The sequence below is a fragment of the Anoplolepis gracilipes genome, chromosome 5, assembly GCF_047496725.1.
Source record: "Anoplolepis gracilipes chromosome 5, ASM4749672v1, whole genome shotgun sequence".
In the NCBI taxonomy this organism is placed as follows: Eukaryota; Metazoa; Arthropoda; class Insecta; order Hymenoptera; family Formicidae; genus Anoplolepis; species Anoplolepis gracilipes.
This window is the reverse complement of record NC_132974.1, coordinates 228,898-250,958: the sequence shown is the minus strand read 5'-3', so window position 1 is coordinate 250,958 and position 22,061 is coordinate 228,898. Positions and strand designations below refer to the sequence as shown.

At 24.0% G+C, this 22,061-nt stretch overlaps 1 protein-coding gene across 8 annotated transcripts; it reads right to left on the bottom strand.

The window, feature by feature from the left end:
* Positions 1-2,505: 2,505 nt before the first annotated feature.
* On the bottom strand, positions 2,506-19,952 carry LOC140665905 (aminopeptidase N-like). 8 transcript variants are annotated; one of them, XM_072892496.1, is made up of 16 exons: positions 19,635-19,950; positions 19,117-19,301; positions 18,242-18,998; positions 18,029-18,086; positions 11,868-12,482; positions 9,688-10,152; positions 8,980-9,166; positions 8,312-8,459; positions 8,046-8,124; positions 7,448-7,833; positions 6,713-6,993; positions 5,624-5,817; positions 5,193-5,507; positions 5,027-5,096; positions 2,827-2,928; positions 2,506-2,678 (listed from the first exon to the last, which is right to left on the bottom strand). In XM_072892496.1, exons 3-16 carry the CDS (start codon positions 18,321-18,323, stop codon positions 2,538-2,540), a joined length of 3,123 nt encoding a protein of 1,040 aa, XP_072748597.1. In that variant the 5' UTR covers positions 18,324-18,998; positions 19,117-19,301; positions 19,635-19,950; the 3' UTR covers positions 2,506-2,537. The 8 variants fall into 8 exon arrangements, with proteins under 8 accessions (XP_072748597.1, XP_072748598.1, XP_072748602.1 ...); XM_072892497.1 differs by having other exon boundaries at positions 18,280-18,998; XM_072892501.1 differs by lacking the exon at positions 11,868-12,482 and having other exon boundaries at positions 19,635-19,952.
* Positions 19,953-22,061: the final 2,109 nt, after the last annotated feature.

The window sequence follows — 22,061 nt, the reverse complement described above, 5'->3', positions numbered from 1 at the left end:
GATAATTAAGCATTTTTTAAAAATAAATTGGGGGAATATTTAATAATTTTATGGCACATTAAGATGAGAATTTTAAGAATAAAAAATTAAACAACTATGTCAGATTAAATAATGGATCATCATGAATACTCTCATTCTTCTGAATTATTTATACATTACGCGTCAAGTTTATACTTGAACATGTATTTATAATCAAATTATACTGTGTCTAGTGTCATTACTATCAAAAGTTTGTTTAAAAAATTTGCTTAAGAATTAATCGTAGAATATCTAGTTAGAGTACTAATAAGTCAACAATACGGCGAATTGTCATATTAGTCTAAAAATAAATATCACGTTGAACAGATTAAGGTCTATATACAAAAGTGTGATTAGTAAGTATCAACCAAAAGTTATAAGACTTAAAAGTTTCAGCATTTTGACATAAAATACAAAATATCTTTTAAAATATTTGTTTTTCGATAATCTTACTCTAATACTTTTATGCATAGAATAATGCAATTTGCAACATGCAACTACATACTTTTTTTTAAAGATAACGATGCAGTTTCCTTACACCAATTGATTTGTCTCATTATTCTATGCATAAAAGTATTAGGGTAAGATTATCGAAAAACAAATATTTTAAAAGATATTTTGTATTTTATGTCAAAATGCTAAAACTTTTAAGTCTTATAACTCGAAAAGTTATTAGTGAAAAAATACTTTATCATAGTGTTTTGGAAAGTTCTCGAGGTAAGCTACAAGAATATGCAAAAATATATAGGGGGTCCCTTTAAAAAATTCAAGGCGACCTTTATATGATCTTCAAACGATTATTCAAGGTCAAACTAATAGTACCATCTTATGGCCCCCTCGAAACCATATAACTTTTGTCTCAAACATTTTTTCGTGCGATACGTATTTCTTCGAATATTTAAATGTCTTAAGATAAAAAACTCACCCTGTATAACACTATATATATCATATTTCTATAAAATATAACACATTACCATCATCCGCGCCAATGGAGCGTCTTTTCAGTTGCGGGCAACAGATATTTGTACCTCAAAGAAATCGTTTATCTGATAATATGTTGGAAAAACTAATGTTTTTAAAAAATAAAAATTTGTAATTTAAGTCTAAACCTTTAATGTATTAAGCTGAAATGTATGCTTATATTTTTTATAGTTTTCTGAAGTATATTATTTTTATATAAATTGTAATTTTGAATATTATCTTAAAAGTATCTAAATAAAACATTCAACTAATTTATTTTTTATTTAGATATATTTAAATTAAGATTATCTTTATTTTATCTCAGATATAGACGCATTATATTTTATCTTATCTATATGTAGATTATTTCAAATTATCTAAGCGCAACACTGGTAGTATGTAATATAGAATAGGAGTGTTCTTTGAGAAAGGTGATTTTTTAAATTTAAAAGTGATTTTTATGTGATCTTGAAACGGCTTCCAGGATGAATGACGTTCCTCTTAAAATTGCAAAACTTTTATATGAGACATTTTTTTTTAAATGCTTTGTTTTTGAGATATAATTTTGTAACATTTTGAACGACTCACACTGTATAGTTTAATCTAGCCATAGCGTTTTGGTACACACATACACGCACACACACACACATGCACATGTACAAGATATAATTATCAGATATACTTTTAATAAACGGATTCTTTGACCAATTTAAAAATAATTTTTTTTTCGAAAATGTCAAAAGAGGTCATCATTATTCTAAAACAAATTAATTTTGTAAAACATTTAATCGAGAATACATTTATTTCAGAATGTATATAACAAATAAATAAACTATTTGTATAGTGAAAATAATAAACTAGATAAGAGAAATATTGATATTATAAAAATTATAAGAAATATTTTGATATTATAAGAATAGAATTGATTATAGGAATATAGGAACCTTTAAACAAAAGTAATAATATTACATAATTTATTATAAATCCGAAAATGCACACGTGGATACATATAAAAAAAAAGTTAACTAATAATATTAAAAATATAAATAAATATTATAAATTCTACAATAATTTTCAAGTTCGTATAATAACTATTAACTAATTAATTAAATATAAATTATGTGACAATATATGTATATTCAAAATCATATTATTAAAATATATTATATATAATATTATTGAACAGTTGTCATTGCTACATATTTTTTATTTTATTTATTTTATACACATATATACACATAGACAATAATTAAAAGTAATTCTTATAATAATATATTAAGAATAATATTAACAAAATATTATGCTTAATAATATTAAACTGTAATTATATTTACATGTGTAAATATATATATATATATATATATATATATATATATATATATATATATATATATATATATATGTATGTGTATATATATGAATATGTATATTATATATTTAAGTATAAATATTATTTATATATGATAATTTCTTAGTATAAAAACAATATTATATATACATATATTTTGTTGTAATTATGATTATTCAGGATTAATTTCTTTTGAAAACTTCTTAATATTTTAAGGAAAGAAAGAATATATCTTAAAATATTTCTTTATTTCTCCGATTTCAGATAAACGTCTTTGTAGTTTTTTGTGAACACCCGACATCCATTCTTCCATAATATTTTTATACTTGTAAAAACTAGCTTCAATATTTGCCTAAGTCAGATTATTTTGAATTAATGTAATAATTTTGTGCCATCTTAAAAGACTCACATAATTAAAAGACAAAATACTTGTGACATATATTACAGATATAAATATTAATAGAAAACTTAATATAAATGTAATTTTGAATAAAGTTTACCATTTCAGGGAAAGTTCCATTTTTCTTGTATATACGCATAAAATTAGTTTTGTACGCTTCAATCTCAATGATATTTCCCATAATATTTCTCAAGTTCAAGATCTATGTAAAATAACTTCATCAATATTTATTGTCAATAAATAGTAATTTTATTTAACAAAATTTTTTAAATTTAATAAGAATGTGTAACGGAATAGTATTTCGGCAATTAGCTTAATAAAAGCATAATTTGAAAAACCCTTCTTAATTTTTGACAAAAAATTATTTCCTAAAACTTTGCCAAAAATTTCTCTTATTTAAAATTATATGTATGCCTATATATCATATATGCATATATTTTATTTTAAATATGTTGAAAATAATAAATAATAGTAATTATGCATAATATAGGGTGACTTCAAAGATTTAAATGACCTGGACATATGTTATGACCTCACGGATTTGAATGATCTTAACGTAAAGTGTTATGACATTAAGTAATCGATAGCTTTTAGGCGTCACTTATTGTTTATTAAAAAGTTATAAAAAAAGGATTTTCACAAAATACAATAATTTTCAGATTTTAGGGTACAGTTTTAATATGTAAAAATGTATATTAAGCTCGATAATCTAAACTTTTTCAGGTATAAGACCAACATTTTCCCACTCCTTGTACATTTGAGAAGTAAATATATGATGTATGTTATACAAAAATATATGCAACATAATTCAATCTGTACATAACTGTTATACTTATATACGTTAATAATTTTGATCTCGCGTTGCATAAACAGTTCAAAACCCATGTAGAATCGTGCAGTAATAAATCTCGTTTTGCACTGAAAAGAGAGGTGACGTCGTAACAGAATTCGCTTCGCTAAAGATTTTGGAAATCCAGAAAGTAAAAAGTGTGATAAAATTAAGTATGGTTTATTTATTCATGTGTAGGTAATTAGTAAATACTAAGATATACTAATAGCACATTTTATAAAATGTACATAGTGTCGAAAATTATATGAAATTTGTTAAATTTACTTGTTCTTTTGCTTATAACTTTTTAATAAACAACGAGCGACGAATAAAACCTTTTGAATGTTATTCAGGGTCAAGACCCATACAACATATGTAAAAGTTATTCAAATCTCTGAATATGCTCTTAATAGGCTTTTAATATGCATAATTATCTTTATTTATCATTTTCAATATACTTATAATAAAATATTATATATATGTATACATGATATATATATATATATATACATATATATGTATATATATATATATATATATATATATATATACATATAGATATATAGATATATAGATAATAATTCTAAATGAAAGCAATAAATTTTAGAAGTCGAAAATGCGTCGAAATTAAAAGGGGTTTTTATACATATAAGCATATACTCCTCTCTGAGCAGTTACATTCCTCTAAATAGAAAAGTAAAAATTAGGTTCTTATTTTTTTCCTTAAATTTTAGACAAGTTAAAAGAAATGAAATTTAATGGACATTTCTTACTAAAAAAAATACTTATATTTTTTAAATTTTCTTGTAATGTTATAAAAAAATAAACTTATGTTTTTTCTTATTAAGCAATCCTTATTCAATTTTTTATTAGGACTTTTTAACAGCCTACAATGTCATCATTTAAAAATATACGTTAGAAAACTTGATTTCTTTAGAAACTTTTTATTTGTTTTATTATTTTTGTAAAATCAATAATTTAAGTACAAATTTTGCATGTAAATAAATAAATACAATATTATGCACAATTTTATTCTTTTATTTAATGATGCGAAAAAATTTTAAAAATATAATTAAAAGTATCCTTGTTGCCAGTTGTAACTTACCATCAAATTTCATTTTTTTAATTTGTCCAAAATTTAGGAAAAATAAGTAAAAACTTAATCTTTACCTCTTCTTTTAGAATAGTGTAATTCTCAAGAGAGTGATATAGGAATATATGGTTATATGAAAGATCATTATTATTTTTCAACAAAAAATTATCTTTGGTAGTATATGTGTTACAGACACTTTGTAAATCTTTAAATGCTAACTTATAAAGATTCGGCGTTTTATAAAAAGGCTGAGTTTTTTTTTATAAAGAAAGTTGATTTTACAAAAGCCTACAATATATACATATATATATATATATATATACATTAGATATAAATAAGCTTAATAATGAAAAAAATAATCAGGTTTATAATATTTACCGCAATTAATTGTTCTTCAGAATACATATGATTAATAATGGCAATAATAATGGCAAGTCCATTGACACCTCTATAAAAAACAAAAACACACATATAGTTATTATGCGTAATTAATTTTCGTAATTGTAAACAGTATTAGTTCGAAAAAAATACTTTTAGTTATTACCTTGGCGTTAATTTATCAAAATCGTTTAATATTTTCAAAAACACATTATTGTGCTTTACATGTTTTGCAATAATAAAAAAAAAACTAATCATATTTCTCTTGATTTGTATTTCATTATATGTTTCGTTATGTTTGAACATTATTGATTCTAAATATTCTTCTATAATTTCATTTGAAGCACAAGCTAAAAATTCTAAAAGTCTATCATTATTAATATATTTTTCCCTTGAATTGTCCTTCACCATACGCCAAATATGACTCTCTGCTGACATCAAACCTTTACAGTATAACCACTCTTGCCACCACGGTAAAACTCTACAACATCCAAAAATAAAAGTTTGATATAAACATATTTAGCGCTATATTGTATCTTGATTCAATAATTGAATGTACGAATAATGGTAAAAAACTGTAATACTTAGAAAAATTACTTATTTTTATCCGACATATATACAATATGCAAAATCAATTTGTCATAAGCTTTTATGAGGCAATTTGGGTCATCGAGAATACACAACCATTTAATAGCTTCTTGCCTTAAACATTTAGTAAGATCACTTTCCTTAGGCTCTTCTTCGTATTTTATTTTCTCAAGTAGATTGGTCAATATATTTTTTATTTTCTCCTAAAAGTTATCCAAGTCAAATAATTATATCGGTTTATAGTAAGCGTGTAGCGTTGGACATTCAATTTCTGAACAAGTAGATTGAAAGAGAAGCAGGCAGATTGAACAGCCACTGCAAAGTCCTAACATTACATCCCTTGATGTCTCTTCATGTGAAAATAAGTTAAAAAGTTTGAATGTCTAGTTTTGTATGGACACGATTTGAGTGGAACTCTATTTTGTTGGAGAAGAAATGAATCTCGTTTTATCCTCAACATTATCCAACATATTCTACCATCCAATATTATCCCACATTATGTTAACGTAAAATATTTGTGTTTATACGTATAAAAACTTTTGAAGTTACTAAAAAACGCTCGACCAAACAGAATAAATGTATCTCATTTACTGAATCAATATGAATCAATATTTCATTCAGTAAGTTAATTTTTACAATTCCAGTGGTTTTTCATAAACATTCTAGATACATATATTAGTATGTGTGCATGTGTATATATATATATATATATATATATATATATATATATATATATATATATATATATAGCTTATTCTCACTTCTCAAACGTTCACTTTAATTTATTAACATCTGATACTCTTACAAAATTACCGATCGTTTTTATATTACTATACGTACATATTATTTTAAATTGAAATTTTGATAAAAAATTACTTTAAAATATGAGAAAAATATATATTCAAAAATCTAATGTATGTTTAACAATTATAATACAAATCTGAAATAAAAACTTTTCTTAAATAAAAAAGATTTTATCATAAATAAGAATACAGAAAAACATACTTGAACCTTTTTAGCTACATATATTTTATTTTCTTGGAAAATATGACATAAAATAATTTAAAAACTCTTTAACTTATTAATTCTATTATTTACCTTGATATTTTGAACTTCTTTATCTGGAAATGGAAATATGCTCGACATGTGTTCAAAAGCTTTTATCATAGGATACCATGCTATATAATTTGTCTCTTGTCCAAGATAGCTCGTCAAGTTCCAGAATAGGAAAGAATTGAGTTGGCCATTTATCATAAAATAAAATGCATCGTCGATGATTTTAGCACGATTAAGAACATGTATTTTTGTATATTCTATAGAGTTCAAATATTCTGCAATTTTTTGCCAGTTTTCAGGATCGTAATTAACGCGATAGTATCCTGTAGTAAATAATTTTTATATTATTAAATTGTCACTTAATTGATTTATTATATTTATTAAAAAATATTTTTAATTATCTGCATTTTAAATATTTGAGTAATTATCCAAGTATTAAAAGAAGAAAGACAATTTATAATAATTAAGAAAAACATAATTTTAGAGTTATATTTGTAGTAATATTGCGTAGAATGAAACTATATAAGAAATTATAAATCCATTTATATTTATTTTAGCTTAAATAATAACACATGCAAAATTGAATTTATTTCACGTTAATCGATAGTAAAATGCAGAGAATACGTCATACAATATTTTTTAAAATATTATATAATGTTACTATGTATTTATTTATATATTGCGTAATGTTATTAAAAAAGAATATAGTTAACATTATATAATGATTTAATATTTTAATTATGTAGAAATATAATAAATTTGTTAATCAATATTCACCAGTTTGTCGTAAATTTAATATTACCCAACCATTATCTTTCACAGAAACTTGGCAATTTGGCTGGGACGACGACAAAAGTATTAATCTTTTGTCGTAAAGCGGAATTCTAAGCTTGCTAAAATTTGGATTATACTGGGAGGTATAAGTTACAGGTATCCAGAAAGCGTATTTTTTAAATACTTCATAATTTTCTATTGTTATATTATATACATTTGCTTTATTTGAAATATCTCGCGTTATTTTCAACACAGGATAATTTATAGATTTCATCCAATCATTTACTATTGTTGAAGGAAGCATTAGTTTTTTCTGAGGATATAATTTGCTTAAAATATCTTGCATAGTGAGCCATAAATTTTGGAGAAGATTCTTCGACTTAAACTCACTATATTGGTTAAAAATTGGCATTATTGACACAATAAAATCAGTACTGATCGTAAATTACGTATAAAAAAAATATCAAAGTGTTATTTAATTTATACACTTTATACATCTTACATAATTGCAGTATTTAGTATTTTATATGCTAGGTTCTATAATGTATAAGTAAATAATATATTAAAATGGTGTATACAATATATTTCATAATATACTCACATATTTAAATGTTCATGAACCTTCCGATGAAACATGTTATCGGTAATTACATTCTGCAGCATACGTAATATTAAAGGTGCTACAATTCAAATAATAAAATGTGATTAATATATAAGTTTTCTTAGAAGTCTTTTAACTACATTTTTTATAATTTTTTAAATTTTAATTTACTAATATGTACATATGTAAATATATATATATATATACTTATATTCAAATATAATTATTGACTTGATTCATTCAAATACATTTATTGATGTTTTTACCTTTAACGTAACCGTAAAAAGAAGAAAATGCATTATTTTCGGAAAAATTGGCTTCCTTTATAAAAGACTGATTGTCAGTCTCCAAACGAAGTGATTCATAATAAACCTGAACTACAAATAAATCCAACATTTCGGAATTTTCGTAATCCTAAAGCAGAAAGATTTAATATGAGCGAATGAATATTTTGTCGAATGAAATATACACATTTAATGCTTTTATTAAATATAAATTTGTATTTTATCAATATGACCAAATATAGTAAAATTTTTCTATAATAATGTGTAGTGTTTGAAATAGTAGTGTCATTTAAAACTATTTGAAAAAGTCATGTCATTTAAAACCATTTGAAATAATTGAAAATTATGGTATTATTTTTTTCCGCATTGAAAATTTTATAATTTTAGAATATCGAGAACCAATATACAATTTAGTCTTTCCAGATACGACAAAGATTTATAAATAGCTTTAGCAATTTTTATACGACACATTTAATGTTAAAAATCGTTTAAAACCTTTTTATTTTCTTATAATAAAGATTATATCTACTTATACAAATAAAATAATATTTTATTTAACATAAAACCATAAGAAATATAAAAATATATAATATATACTTTATACATAAGTGATACATTAAGAATATTACTAAAACAATATAAAAAATTACCATGATAGTATTGATAGCATAAAGTCCATACATAGTAGTAAGACCATCGATTAACCATAACTCAAATGACCAAAATGGATTTACATCAGCAAACCATTGATGTGCCACTTTGCGCCCTATCAACCGCGCTACTTTTATTTTATGCGCAACAGAATCCAGATTTCTATCGTAAATAATATCTGTTTCACTAAAAAATATGAAAATTAAATTTGCAAGAGCTTAGTAATTACATAAACTTGGCTAAATAATAATTTTGACATATTTTCTGATTTAAAATTAAAAATATCTTCTAAACGGATAATATAATAGATATGGTATAATTGTATATTGTTTTTTATATTGTTTTGTACCGATTATATAAAAATTATGACATAAATTATTGTCATATACGTGATATACATATGTATATATGATGTATTGAAGTCAACCTATAATTATATATATACAGATTATATACAAATTCTAACATAAATTATTGTCATATACGTGATATATATATGTATATATGATTGAAATCAACCTATAATTAGTTATAAAAATATATATATAATAATGTACATGTATAAAAATTCTACATTAAAACAATTATATTTTAACGTATGTATTACTAATTTCTAATTTTATATTTTTAATTTAATTATTTCTAATTTTGCTTCATATATAAATTGTATTTGAATAAATTGATATTTTTAAAAATTTTTGAATTACCTATTTAACAGAAGGCCCCACATCTCATTGTCATATAGCAAACTATGGATTACTATAAATTGTACTTTTGGTACTTTCAATTTTTTCCATTCACTTTCAAATATTATTATTGCTTCGGTTGCTATCGTTTCAGCAAATTCAATATGATCTGATTCGGGTCTACGCCATGTAATGATTCTAGATCCTATAATCTCAAATTTAAAGAAATCTGCTGACGAGATTACAACCGTCACGATATAAGTGGACATTGGAGGAGTAGTATTAAAGCATGTCCACTTCATATATGTTTCGGTTTCATGCATTTCATGTTTGCATGTTTCCTTTTTTTGTGGCAGCATATTTGAAAAAACTTTGTATTTATGATGATGCTTTATGGCAATGTTGAAAGTGGCCTGGATTGTCGGCTTGTCCCAGCATGGAAACAATCGTCGGGCTCCAATCGCCTGAAAATGTATTACGTCCGGCCTACGACATTTTAATAATATTTTAATAATATTGTTATAAATTACAATGATTTTTAATAATCAAAAGCATTATATATACAGAGTGTCTGTCCGTAAATGTCCAAACAAATGTCGCAATTGATTCAAGTTAGAAGAAAGTTGAATAAGAAAAATTTACATGAATTTGAGTCCGTTACATAGTGCATATAAATAAATTTTTGTTTACTCGTGACTTTTTCCAGTTTTAAAAGTCATTTTCATTTTTATTAATTATCTTAATTTTTTTATATATGTCGATTATTTACAATATTCTGCGTGAAATTTTATAAAACTACGATGGCTAAAAATTTAATTGTTTAAGTTTACGAAGTAAACTTTTATACTTTAATTATACTATACAATTCAAGCATAAAATATTGATTTTTTGATTATCTAGTTTCAATATTTATATGCATAAATAATAAAACGAATCAATTCGTATACAAAGACGCACAGTTGTCTTAAAAAAATATATATAAATTTGCACTTACATATTTTTTTTAAACACAACTGCGTTTTTTTACACCAATTGATTCATCTCATTATTCACATAAAAGTATTAAGGTAAAATTATCGAAAACTGAATGTTTTAAAGTATTTCGTATTTCATATAAAAGAACTATATCTTTTGAACCTTATAACTCGAAAAGTACTTAATAAAAACACTATTATAGTATTTTAGAAAGCTCTTGAGATGAGCTATAAGAATATAGAATAGGTGTGTTCTTTGAGAAAGGTGATTTTTTTAAAATTAAAAGTGATTTTTATGTGATCTTGAAACGGCTTCCAGGGTGAATGACGTTTCTCTTAAAATTGCAACTTTTATATGAGACATTTTTTTTTAAATGCTTTGTTTTGAGATATAATTTTGTAACATTTTGAACGACTCACACTGTATAGTTTAATCTAGCCATAGCGTTTTGGTACACACATACACGCACAAACACACACATGCACATATACAAGATATAATTATCAGATATACTTTTAATAAACGGATTCTTTGACCAATTTAAAAATAATTTTTTTTTCGAAAATGTCAAAAAGAGGTCATCATTATTTTAAAACTTTTAATTTTTGCCATTATATCTGTTTACTTAATTGTAAAGTTTAAATTAAAATTTTTTAAAAGTTAACTGTAAATTTAACTGAAGAATGTTATTATATATGTTAATCTCTTAACGCCAAAAAGTTTAATTTGCGAAAAACCTTTTTTGTTCAATCTCATAACTTGAAAATTATTAAATTGATGTCTTAATATTTTTGTTAAGGCGAAATTATCTTTAAATTGATTAAAGAAATCATCGCTTTCACATAAAATTTGGTTACGATACACTCAGTTTTATAAATATATATATATATAGAGCACAGGCGCGGAAAAAAGTACAGAAATATTTTATTTTTTATTTCATGCACATATGTAATAAAATGACATAAAGTATAAATTATTGCATACCCATCTAAACTATTCACCTTTCCATGATAATACATTTTTTTAATTTATTCATCATGTAATTAATAATAAATAGGATTGATTAACAATTCAAAAATAGTATAAAACGTTAAATGATATAAAGTAAAACAAAGATAGTGATATAAAGTATTATAAGAATAAATATTATAAAAAGAGATAATAAAGGATACGAGAACAACAATGACAAAAATTTATATATTTATTGTACTTTTAATATTACTCACATTTCGAATGATTCTCCCCTTGCAACTATAGTCTTCAAAGAAGTAATAATGTTTTCCGTGTTATTAATTGCAGTGACAAATTTTGTAATTAATCTGTAACGTCCACTTAAAGTTTCATTGAAATATAAAATGCAAATTTGCTTTTCATTTTTATGCTTAATATTTTGGGCACGTAAATATTTAACATTGGTATGTACAGTCTTATTTTGTAAGTCTGCAGTATACATGGATGAATCATTTGTCAACGCTCCAGATAAAAGAATCATTAATGCCGTTGAATTTAAATATATTTCTGTAATTGGACGAGAAATATCGATAATGGCACTTAATTCGCCGTAAAAAACAATGTTGCCTTTTTTTTTATACGCTTCTATATGTAATTTGTAATCTTGATATTTATATATTTCATGTTCCTTGTCTTCATTGAAATATGGTATTAACTTGACGTCGTAACGCACTGGCCTTATATCGCCAAAGTAATCATTAAATGTAATCGATGAGTTTCCCGTATTTTCATTAATTGAAAAAGTTATTATAGTGATAAATATAAGACCGCTATAAAATGACAGTCTTAGAAATGCCATGTCAATTTTTAGGTATCTGTAACAACTGTCCCTGTTGAAAGAAAGACAAATATAAAATAAAATTTAAATAATAATAAATAATAAACTTTACTGTAAATAAATTTATAAAGTATTTTTTAATATGAGTTTTCTTAAATAATTAGAAATTTCATTCGTGATGAATAATAGACAGATCTATGTTTATAAACATGCTATTTTCAAAATTTGTTGTTTCGTAAATGATCATATTTTCAAAAAACTAGCAACAAATAATCAACGGAAAATTTAAATTTTTTTCGACTTTTTTCGTATGTCTTTTCAGCATTTGTACATACAACATATATAGGCGCGCGCGTGTGTGTATGTGTGTGTATGTGTGCGTGCGCACCAGCAAAAACAATTTGAATGTTTTTATATGTATTATATATAATACACTTTTTTTTAGTAACGAGAAAAATTTATCGTTTGTTCATTATTTGTTTAAAAATATATATTGAATCAGTAATCGATTTTAAAGTAAGCTTGCAAATTATTATTGATATTATGAAAAGATATAGAATAATCATGTACACGGTATTATATGAACATGGAAATTTTTAACATCATAATTGTATTACCTATTTACAAATATATGGATTAAATATTTAAAAAGTTATATATATGAAATATATAAAAATTTTTCCTTTTTTTAATCTTTAAATTTCCAATTCAAATTTTACATTTTAAATAGAAATTTCATTTTCAAATTTCATAACACTACTTTAATAAATAAAATTAGTGTTTTTGTCAAATATACAATATACAATATACAATATATGTATATAAAATTAAAAAAAAAAAATATATATATATATAGGTTTTTTGAAAAAAGAGAGAGAGAGAGAAATAAAAGAAATTAATAAAATGTGTTCAACAATTCAACAATTTTGAAAATAATTTTTAAAGGAAATAAAATCTTAGTTTATGTGTTTATATTTTAGTACTATTTAGATTGCGTTTTATATGTCTTTTACGTACTTTAAAGAGAAAGCTATATAATATTGTTTTTAGAGACTTACCTTGTATACTAAAAATGCGATGTTAATTCTAATACAATTCCTTTTCTTCTCAGAACTAGTTAAAGTTGATACTTTATCATCGTGAACCGTTAATCTGTACTATCGTAATCTTAACGCTTCAAGAAGTAATCGAAAACTGGCAATGTCGATGTAATAAACATCATAATAAATACATATATAAATACAAATATATTTACAACTTATCAAAGGTCATCAAATCCTACAAAATTTAAATTTAGAATTATATTTGTGATATTTTAAGATTCATTGATAATGTTAATTTTTGATATTTACTTATGTATTATATATTTTGTTAATTTCATATACGATTTAATAAGCAATGTAGAAAAATAAGTATTTATATTTTCCTATGTCTATAAATAATAATCTTTACATGTTGAGAATTGAAGATTTTCCATATCAACGTACTTTCATATATTTATTTTTTATGTAATACGTAAATAATATATTATAATTATTCTAATTAATATAATATGTTAAAGTCATTTTAATCACGTTAAAATGCTTTATGCTTATTTCTATAGTCTATATTAATTATAAAAGCTAAGTATTCATTAATCATACAAACATTTTTTTAACGACGAGAGAAAATAAACGTTTATTGTTTCTTTCTACTCGTTTTGAATAGGTACATTGAATCAATATTCGAATTAATCTTGCAAATCATTGATTGTGTGCCATAACGAAAAAGTATATAGAATAAATGTGTGTACGATATTAAAAATTGTAATTTTTAACATTGTAATTGTATTATTTAATTTTCTATTATTCATTTAAAAATATATAAATTGAATATAAAAAATATTTAAAAAGTTTCCGTTCTTTAATCTTTAATTTCTTAATTTCAAAACATTTTATAACAATATGCAATATTATAATAAATGAAATTAACTTCTTGTCAGTTGCACACTGTATGTATGAAAATTTAGATAATTATATACCTAGGTTTATAAAAAAAAAAAGAAATAAAAGAAATTATTAAAATGTCAACAATTTTGAAAATAATAATTTAAAAGGAATTAAGATAAAGATTAAAATTTATTAGAAATTAAGATACTCATCGTGTGAGTTCATACTTCAGTACTATTTAAATGTATACGAAATTCACAAAATAAAATACACAAATAGCTCACAATCAATAATTCTTAAAATATGCATATAAATATAACTTTAAACTACAATTGAGTAGGATTTTATGTATGTATGTATTTGTTATAATATCTGATATATGTTATTGAAATTATTTATTTCTGATTATCTATTGGAACGATAAGATTTTGATAGTACAGATATAATAATAGGTATAACGATATTAACGGTTTGCAGTGTGTGGTAACCGCAATGTCAACTGCAACTAATTCTAGTAACAAAAGGAATTGTATTATAAATAACATAATATTTTCATATACAAGATGAATCATTAGAAATAAAATATAATGTATCTTTTTTTTAAAAGATATATAAAAGATATATAGAGTAGAACTTAATAAACAATTTGAAATAAATCAATTTTTATGTCTTCCTATGTCTGTAATTATTAGTTTATAATCTTTTCACGTTAAAAATTTCCATATCAGAGTACTTTCACATATTTATTTTTTACGTAGTCCGTAAATAATACTTTATTATTATTCTAATTAATATAATATATTAAAGTCATTTTAATCATGTTAAAACTCCTGTCGTTGTACGATAACAGAGCTGACAAAGAGAACATTGGCGCGTTATAACGTAAATACACCACGTTATTATTAATTTATTGTCAAAATATTTTAAAAACTATACATACATGTACATACGTGAAATATAAAATTATAATATTAAAATAAGTATTTTAAAACATAGATTAATTATCATTTGATGAACGTAATATGTTATGAGACTTTTTGTTACTTAAATTTTTGAATTGCTTGACTATTATTTATTTGTTTATTTTATTATTATTTATTATTTAATTGTTTTGCGTTCTCATTCTCACTTAAACTTAAATCATCGAACAATACAACATCAAACAAAATATATTTTAGTCTAAATATTATTAAGGAAGTAATTGTGGCCTATAAGAAAATAATTATGGCAAGTAACAACAACTTAAGAATATTAAAATTATAACTCAAAAATATTAAAATTACGAAAGCTGTATATGTAATTGCAATATCCATATTATGATTGTTATATTAATAAACTAAAATTTTATAATTTTGTGTTGAAAATTATTCTAAAACAAATTAATTTTGTAAAACATTTATTCAAGAATACATTTATTTCAGAATGTATATAACAAGTAAATAAACTATTTGTATAGTGAAAATAATAAACTAGATAAGAGAGATATTGATATTATAAAAATTATAAGAAATATTTTGATATTATAAGAATAGAATTGATTATTGGATTATAGGAACCTTTAAACAAAAGTAATAATATTACATAATTTATTATAAATCGGAAAATGCACACGTGGATACATATAAGAAGAAAGTTAACTAATAATATTAAAAATATAAATAAATATTATAAATTCTACAATAATTTTTAAGTTCGTATAATAACTATTAACTAATTAATTAAATATAAATTATGTGACAATATATATATATTCAAAATCATATTAATTAAATATATTATATATAATATTATTGAACAGTTGTCATTGCTACATATTTATTATTTTATTTATTTTATACACATAAATACACATAGACAATAATTAAAAGTAATTCTTATAATAATATATTAAGAATAATATTAACAAAATATTATGCTTAATAATATTAAACTGTAATTATATTTACATGTGTAAATATATATATATATATATATATATATATATATATATAAATATATATATATATATATATATATATGTATGTGTATATATATGAATATGTATATTACATATTTAAGTATAAATATTATTTATATATGATAATTTCTTAGTATAAAAACAATATTATATATACATATATTTTGCTGTAATTATGATTATTCAGGATTAATTTCTTTTGAAAAGTTCTTAATATTTTAAGAAAAGAAAGAATATATTTTAAAATATTTCTTTATTTCTCGGATTTCAGAAAAACGTCTTTATAGTTTTTTGTCAACATACGACATCCATTCTTTCACAAGATTTTTATACTTGTAAAAACTAGCTTCAATATTTGCCTAAGTCAGATTATTTTGAATTAATGTAATAAATTTGTGCCATCTTAAAAGACTCACATAATTAAAGGACAAAATACTTGTGACATATAGTACGGATATAAATATTAATAGAAAACTTCATATAAATCTAATTTTGAATAAAGTTTACCATTTCAGAGAGAGTTCCATTTTTCTTGTTCATACGTTTATTATAAGTTTTGTATGCTTCAATCTCAATGATATTTCTCATAATATTTCTCAAGTTCGAGCTCTATGTAAAATAACTTCATCAATATTTATTGTCAATAAATAGTAATTTTATTGAACAAAATTTTTTAAATTTAATAAGAATGTGTAACGGAATAGTATTTCGATAATTAGCATAATAAAAGCATAATATGAAAAACCCTTCTTAATTTTTGACAAAAAATTATTTCCTAAAATTTTGCCAAAAATTTCTCTTATTTAAAATTATATGTATGCCTGTATATCATATATACATATATTTTATTTTAAATATATTGAAAATAATAAATAATAATAATTATATATTGAAAATAATAAATAATAGTAATTATGCATAATAAAGGGTGACTTTAAAAATTTAAATGGCTTATTCGTTTAGTTTTCTAGTTGCTTATTTATAAAAAAATAAGGTACATAGAAAAAATTTAGTATAAACTTCACATACTGTTAACATTATAATCGCGATAACATTTGAGTTTTTCGCAACAATGTTGTCGATTATAAATGCAGACATCTATCACGAGCTATCTACCTATCTATCTGTCTATCTCTCTCTCTCTCTCTCTCTCTCTCTCTATATATATATATATATATATATATATATATATATATATATACATATAGAGTATCCGGTAATTTGTAAAAAATCTCTCGTGTACAGATTAGTGATAATAATTAATTTTGCGAGAGATTTCTTATTTCTAAATTAAGTAAAATTAAGATTACATTTAATTCTTAATTTTCTTATTAAGATCTTAATTTTAATATATTTTAAAATAATTATTATGTATGCTTAAAAAAATTTATCAAAAAGTAACGTTATTGATATATATTATATAAATACATTTTTATAATTTTTAATATGATTTTAAATTAAATAATGGCTTTTACTAGTAGGTAATTTATAAAAACAAATAATTAATAAAATTTTATTATTGTATTTATTATCATTGCAAATTTAAATGTAAATTTATATATATTAATAATTGTCAGAAAATTACTTTAAATTATTTAGGTCAATTCTAATATTTGTAATCTTATAGATACATTTTATATACAAATATTCAATAATTTTTCTAAATCTATTTCTCACAATTAAAATAAAAAAAAAAAAACAGTTTATACTCACCGATATGGCGTAGCAACGAAGTTCCACAGCGTAGTATATAATGTAGTACTCAGGTAATCTATTAAATATACAATATATTTGTTTAATGTAAATTAAAGCAAATGTCCAAAGTATATTTTATATCTCAAAAAATAATTATTGTGTGCATTTAACAAAATTTTTCTTTTATTAGATTTTTACAAATAATAAACTATTCATCTGACATTTACTAACAATAACAATTAGAGTAAATCTGGATGTGATGATCATACCCAGGCAGCAAGCACATGTCATTTTGACATCGAAAACTGGTCATTTCTGGTTCAATGACGTCACGTGATCAAATAATGTCTAATTTAAAACGTCTTTTTGTGTAGTAATGATGTTGTGAAAAACCGTCATAATATCGTCATTCTTAAGTCATTATTATAAATAGCCTAAGTATTATTTTTTTTTAACTAAAAACTCATTTAATTTTTTATAATATCTTAAATTATTAAAACAATTTTGTGTATAATTTTGATATTCACAATTCTCTATATCTCAGGGCCCTAACATGAATTTCCTCTATAACCTGGGACTTGATCATGACATTTAATCATGAATCTTTTCCTCTAGCGTGAATTCGTGAAAAGTGTAAAGTTTCATTAATGAATTCAATATTTGTAAATGAATTTTTCATTTTTTACGAATTCACGCTAGAGGAAAAGATTCATGATCAAATGTCATTAAAATGTCACTAATAGGTCTAAAATGGTCATGAAGTCACGTCTTTTTAACGTCTTGAAATGTCATCATCGGTCTGTGACATTAGTCCGTCATTTTTACACCATTACATCACGTCATATTTGGTTCAAACCGACCATATTTTGACATCAAATGTCGTGTCCAAATCTGCAGGACTGTGTTAACTTGCAATATTTCTTAAAGATTCCGCCGCTTTATCACGAACCATAGTTTCTTCGACAATAGCCAGAGATTCTAATGGTGGCTAAATTAAAAATTTATGATTTATATTTTTTTGATAGAATAGAAAAATTATTAAAATATATCTGACGCTCAGTAGAACTTGTGTTAAATACTATTCAAAATAAATCCATTGTTATTACCAATAAACAATGCACATATTCTGGCCCACCAATAAGAGGAATAAATATGCTGAGTTGTTCAGCCAATGCAAGAACTTCATCCTCATCGTAGTCTTCATTAAAAATAATATTAACTCACTCCGTGTATGTCCGATACCTAGTGTAAGTGCAATCGCTGATAGTTTCTTGATAGAATTAAGACGTAGCTGTAATAAAAAGAATAATATACTACTAAGATATATCAATGTATGTAGAAATAGAGCAATTTTCATACTTTAAATGTCCAAATGCAAAAAGTAGTTAAAAATTTAATCAGACTTCTTTTTTATAAACAATTGCACGAACGTGTTCTCAATTGTATTATACGTATTATCTTTGAGATATATCGCTCACAAACTCGACGAAGGATGTTAGCTTTTTTTTCAAAAATTGCCGCTATGTCGGTAACGCTTTATTTAGCGATTGAATAAGAAAACGAACATTTCGGAAGACGAAGAAATAAAAAAAGCTCGCTCTTAATCGTCGTAAGCAACAATTACCTGGACATCTTCGTTTTCTAGCTCGTCGATCAAAACCGCAATCGGATAAAGACTGTCGTCCATGGTAGTCACTCGCTGTCATTTTGCTGCCGGACAAACTGGCAATTTGATGTTTGATGCGCCGCACGTTTGTTAGGCTTTCTCGTGTCGCGTTGATGCGTCGACGACGATGCTTACGTTTTCGGAGCTCGAGCTGGATACCGTTTTCAGAATGGCACGTATAATTACAGCATAATTGTAAGGAACGTTTAGCAATGCAAAAATTCGCTCAACATATATATCTCACAACTCCACGCGACTCTATGAATCACTGACACATGATACGTGACACACTGACAATAAGGATGACCCAATTCACTGGCAGATGGCGACATCTTACGCTCATGAAAGCGCGATCTGTCTGTATTGCTACGCAATTGTGTGTGTAATTTTTTTTCAAATAAAAATCTTTTTATATAGAGCACGTTCGGGGAGACCACTATTAGCGCTAACAGCGTCATTCTATCTTTGTTACCCATTAAAAGTTGAACAAAGATAGAACGACGCTGTTAACGCTAATAGTGTCTGCTCGAACGCGCCCATATAGTATAGTATACTATAATATTTTCTTCTATAAATATCAATTAATGTTACACTGATTGTTCAGCTTTATATTTAAATTACTTACATAGAGAGAAATGTAATTCCTTTTTATATGCGTAAAAAATATAATTTTTATATTACAGATTCGGAAAAAAAAGGTCCATTTAAAATTGGCGATATATAGATTTTGTCAATATTTGAGCATATCTTGCCAAATATACAGTCGGACCTGTTATCCTACGATATTTTCGGTCCGGAATCTTCCCCTTAAACCTCTGATCCTACGACAAAAATTTGAGAGTGAGGGTATAATTCCTCTTTCGCGGTCGTAGCATAAGAGGATTTTTTGTCGTAGGATAAGAGGTTTCGTAGCATAAGAGAGTCATAGGATAAGAGGTCCGACTGTAGTTATATATAATAATATGATAATTAAATAAAATCATATATGATATCATACGACTTTATATTTAATTATCATATAATATCATATATGACTATACTTGATAAGACATGATCAGATATTGACAAAATCCATATATAGCCAACTTTTTTTCCCAGGGAAGTAATTATATAGAGATATATATATGTCACCAAAAATTCGAATGCGTGTATTATCGTGTCAAATATCCATTTTTACGTGATGAATTTTTCAAGAGAAAATATTATATTCTCGATATATCTCGCGAATTACATCTATTCTCCATAATTACTTATTTAAATAATTTTAAATTCTCGCATCAAAATTATTCAAAACTGCTCGGCGGTTTTCGATAGATTTCGCGTGATCTTGCGTGCATCTAGAAGCACGACTGTTCATTGAGCGGTTATTCATGATTGGTGTAACTTTTAGAATATAAGATAAGAATATATGCTAATCACGAACAGTTGCTCACTCTTCATTTGAAATTCTGCATGCATTCGTTGATTTGATTGACTGATATTAGTTTCAAGCGGGCTTTGGTAATATTTGCACAAGTAAGCCGACAAAGAGATAATCAAGCATTTTTTAAAAATAAATTGGGGGAGTATTTAATAATTTTATGGCACATTAAGATGAGAATTTTAAGAATAAAAAATTAAACAACTTTGTCAGATTAAATAATGGATCATCATGAATACTCTCATTCTTCTGAATTATTTATAAATTACGCGTCAAGTTTATACTTGAACATGTATTTATAATCAAATTATACTGTGTCTAGTGCCATTCTTATCAAAAGTTTGTTTAAAAAATTTACTTAAGAATTAATCGTAGAATATCTAGTTAGAGTACTAATAAGTCAACAATACGGCGAATTGTCATATTAGTCTAAAAATAAATATCACGTTGAACAGATTAAGGTCTTTATACAAAAGTGTGATTAGTAAGTATCAACCAAAAGTTATAAGACTTAAAAGTTTCAGCATTTTGACATAAAATACAAAATATCTTTTAAAATATTTGTTTTTCGATAATCTTACTCTAATACTTTTATGCATAGAATAATGCAATTTGCAACATGCAACTACATACTTTTTTTTAAAGATAACAATGCAGTTTCTTTACACCAATTGATTTGTCTCATTATTCTATGCATAAAAGTATTTGGGTAAGATTATCGAAAAACAAATATTTTAAAAGATATTTTGTATTTTATGTCAAAATGCTAAAACTTTTAAGTCTTATAACTCGAAAAGTTATTAGTGAAAAAATACTTTATCATAGTGTTTTGGAAAGTTCTCGAGGTAAGCTACAAGAATATGCAAAAATATATAGGGGGTCCCTTTAAAAAATTCAAGGCGACCTTTATATGATCTTCAAACGATTATTCAAGGTCAAACTAATAGTACCATCTTATGGCCCCC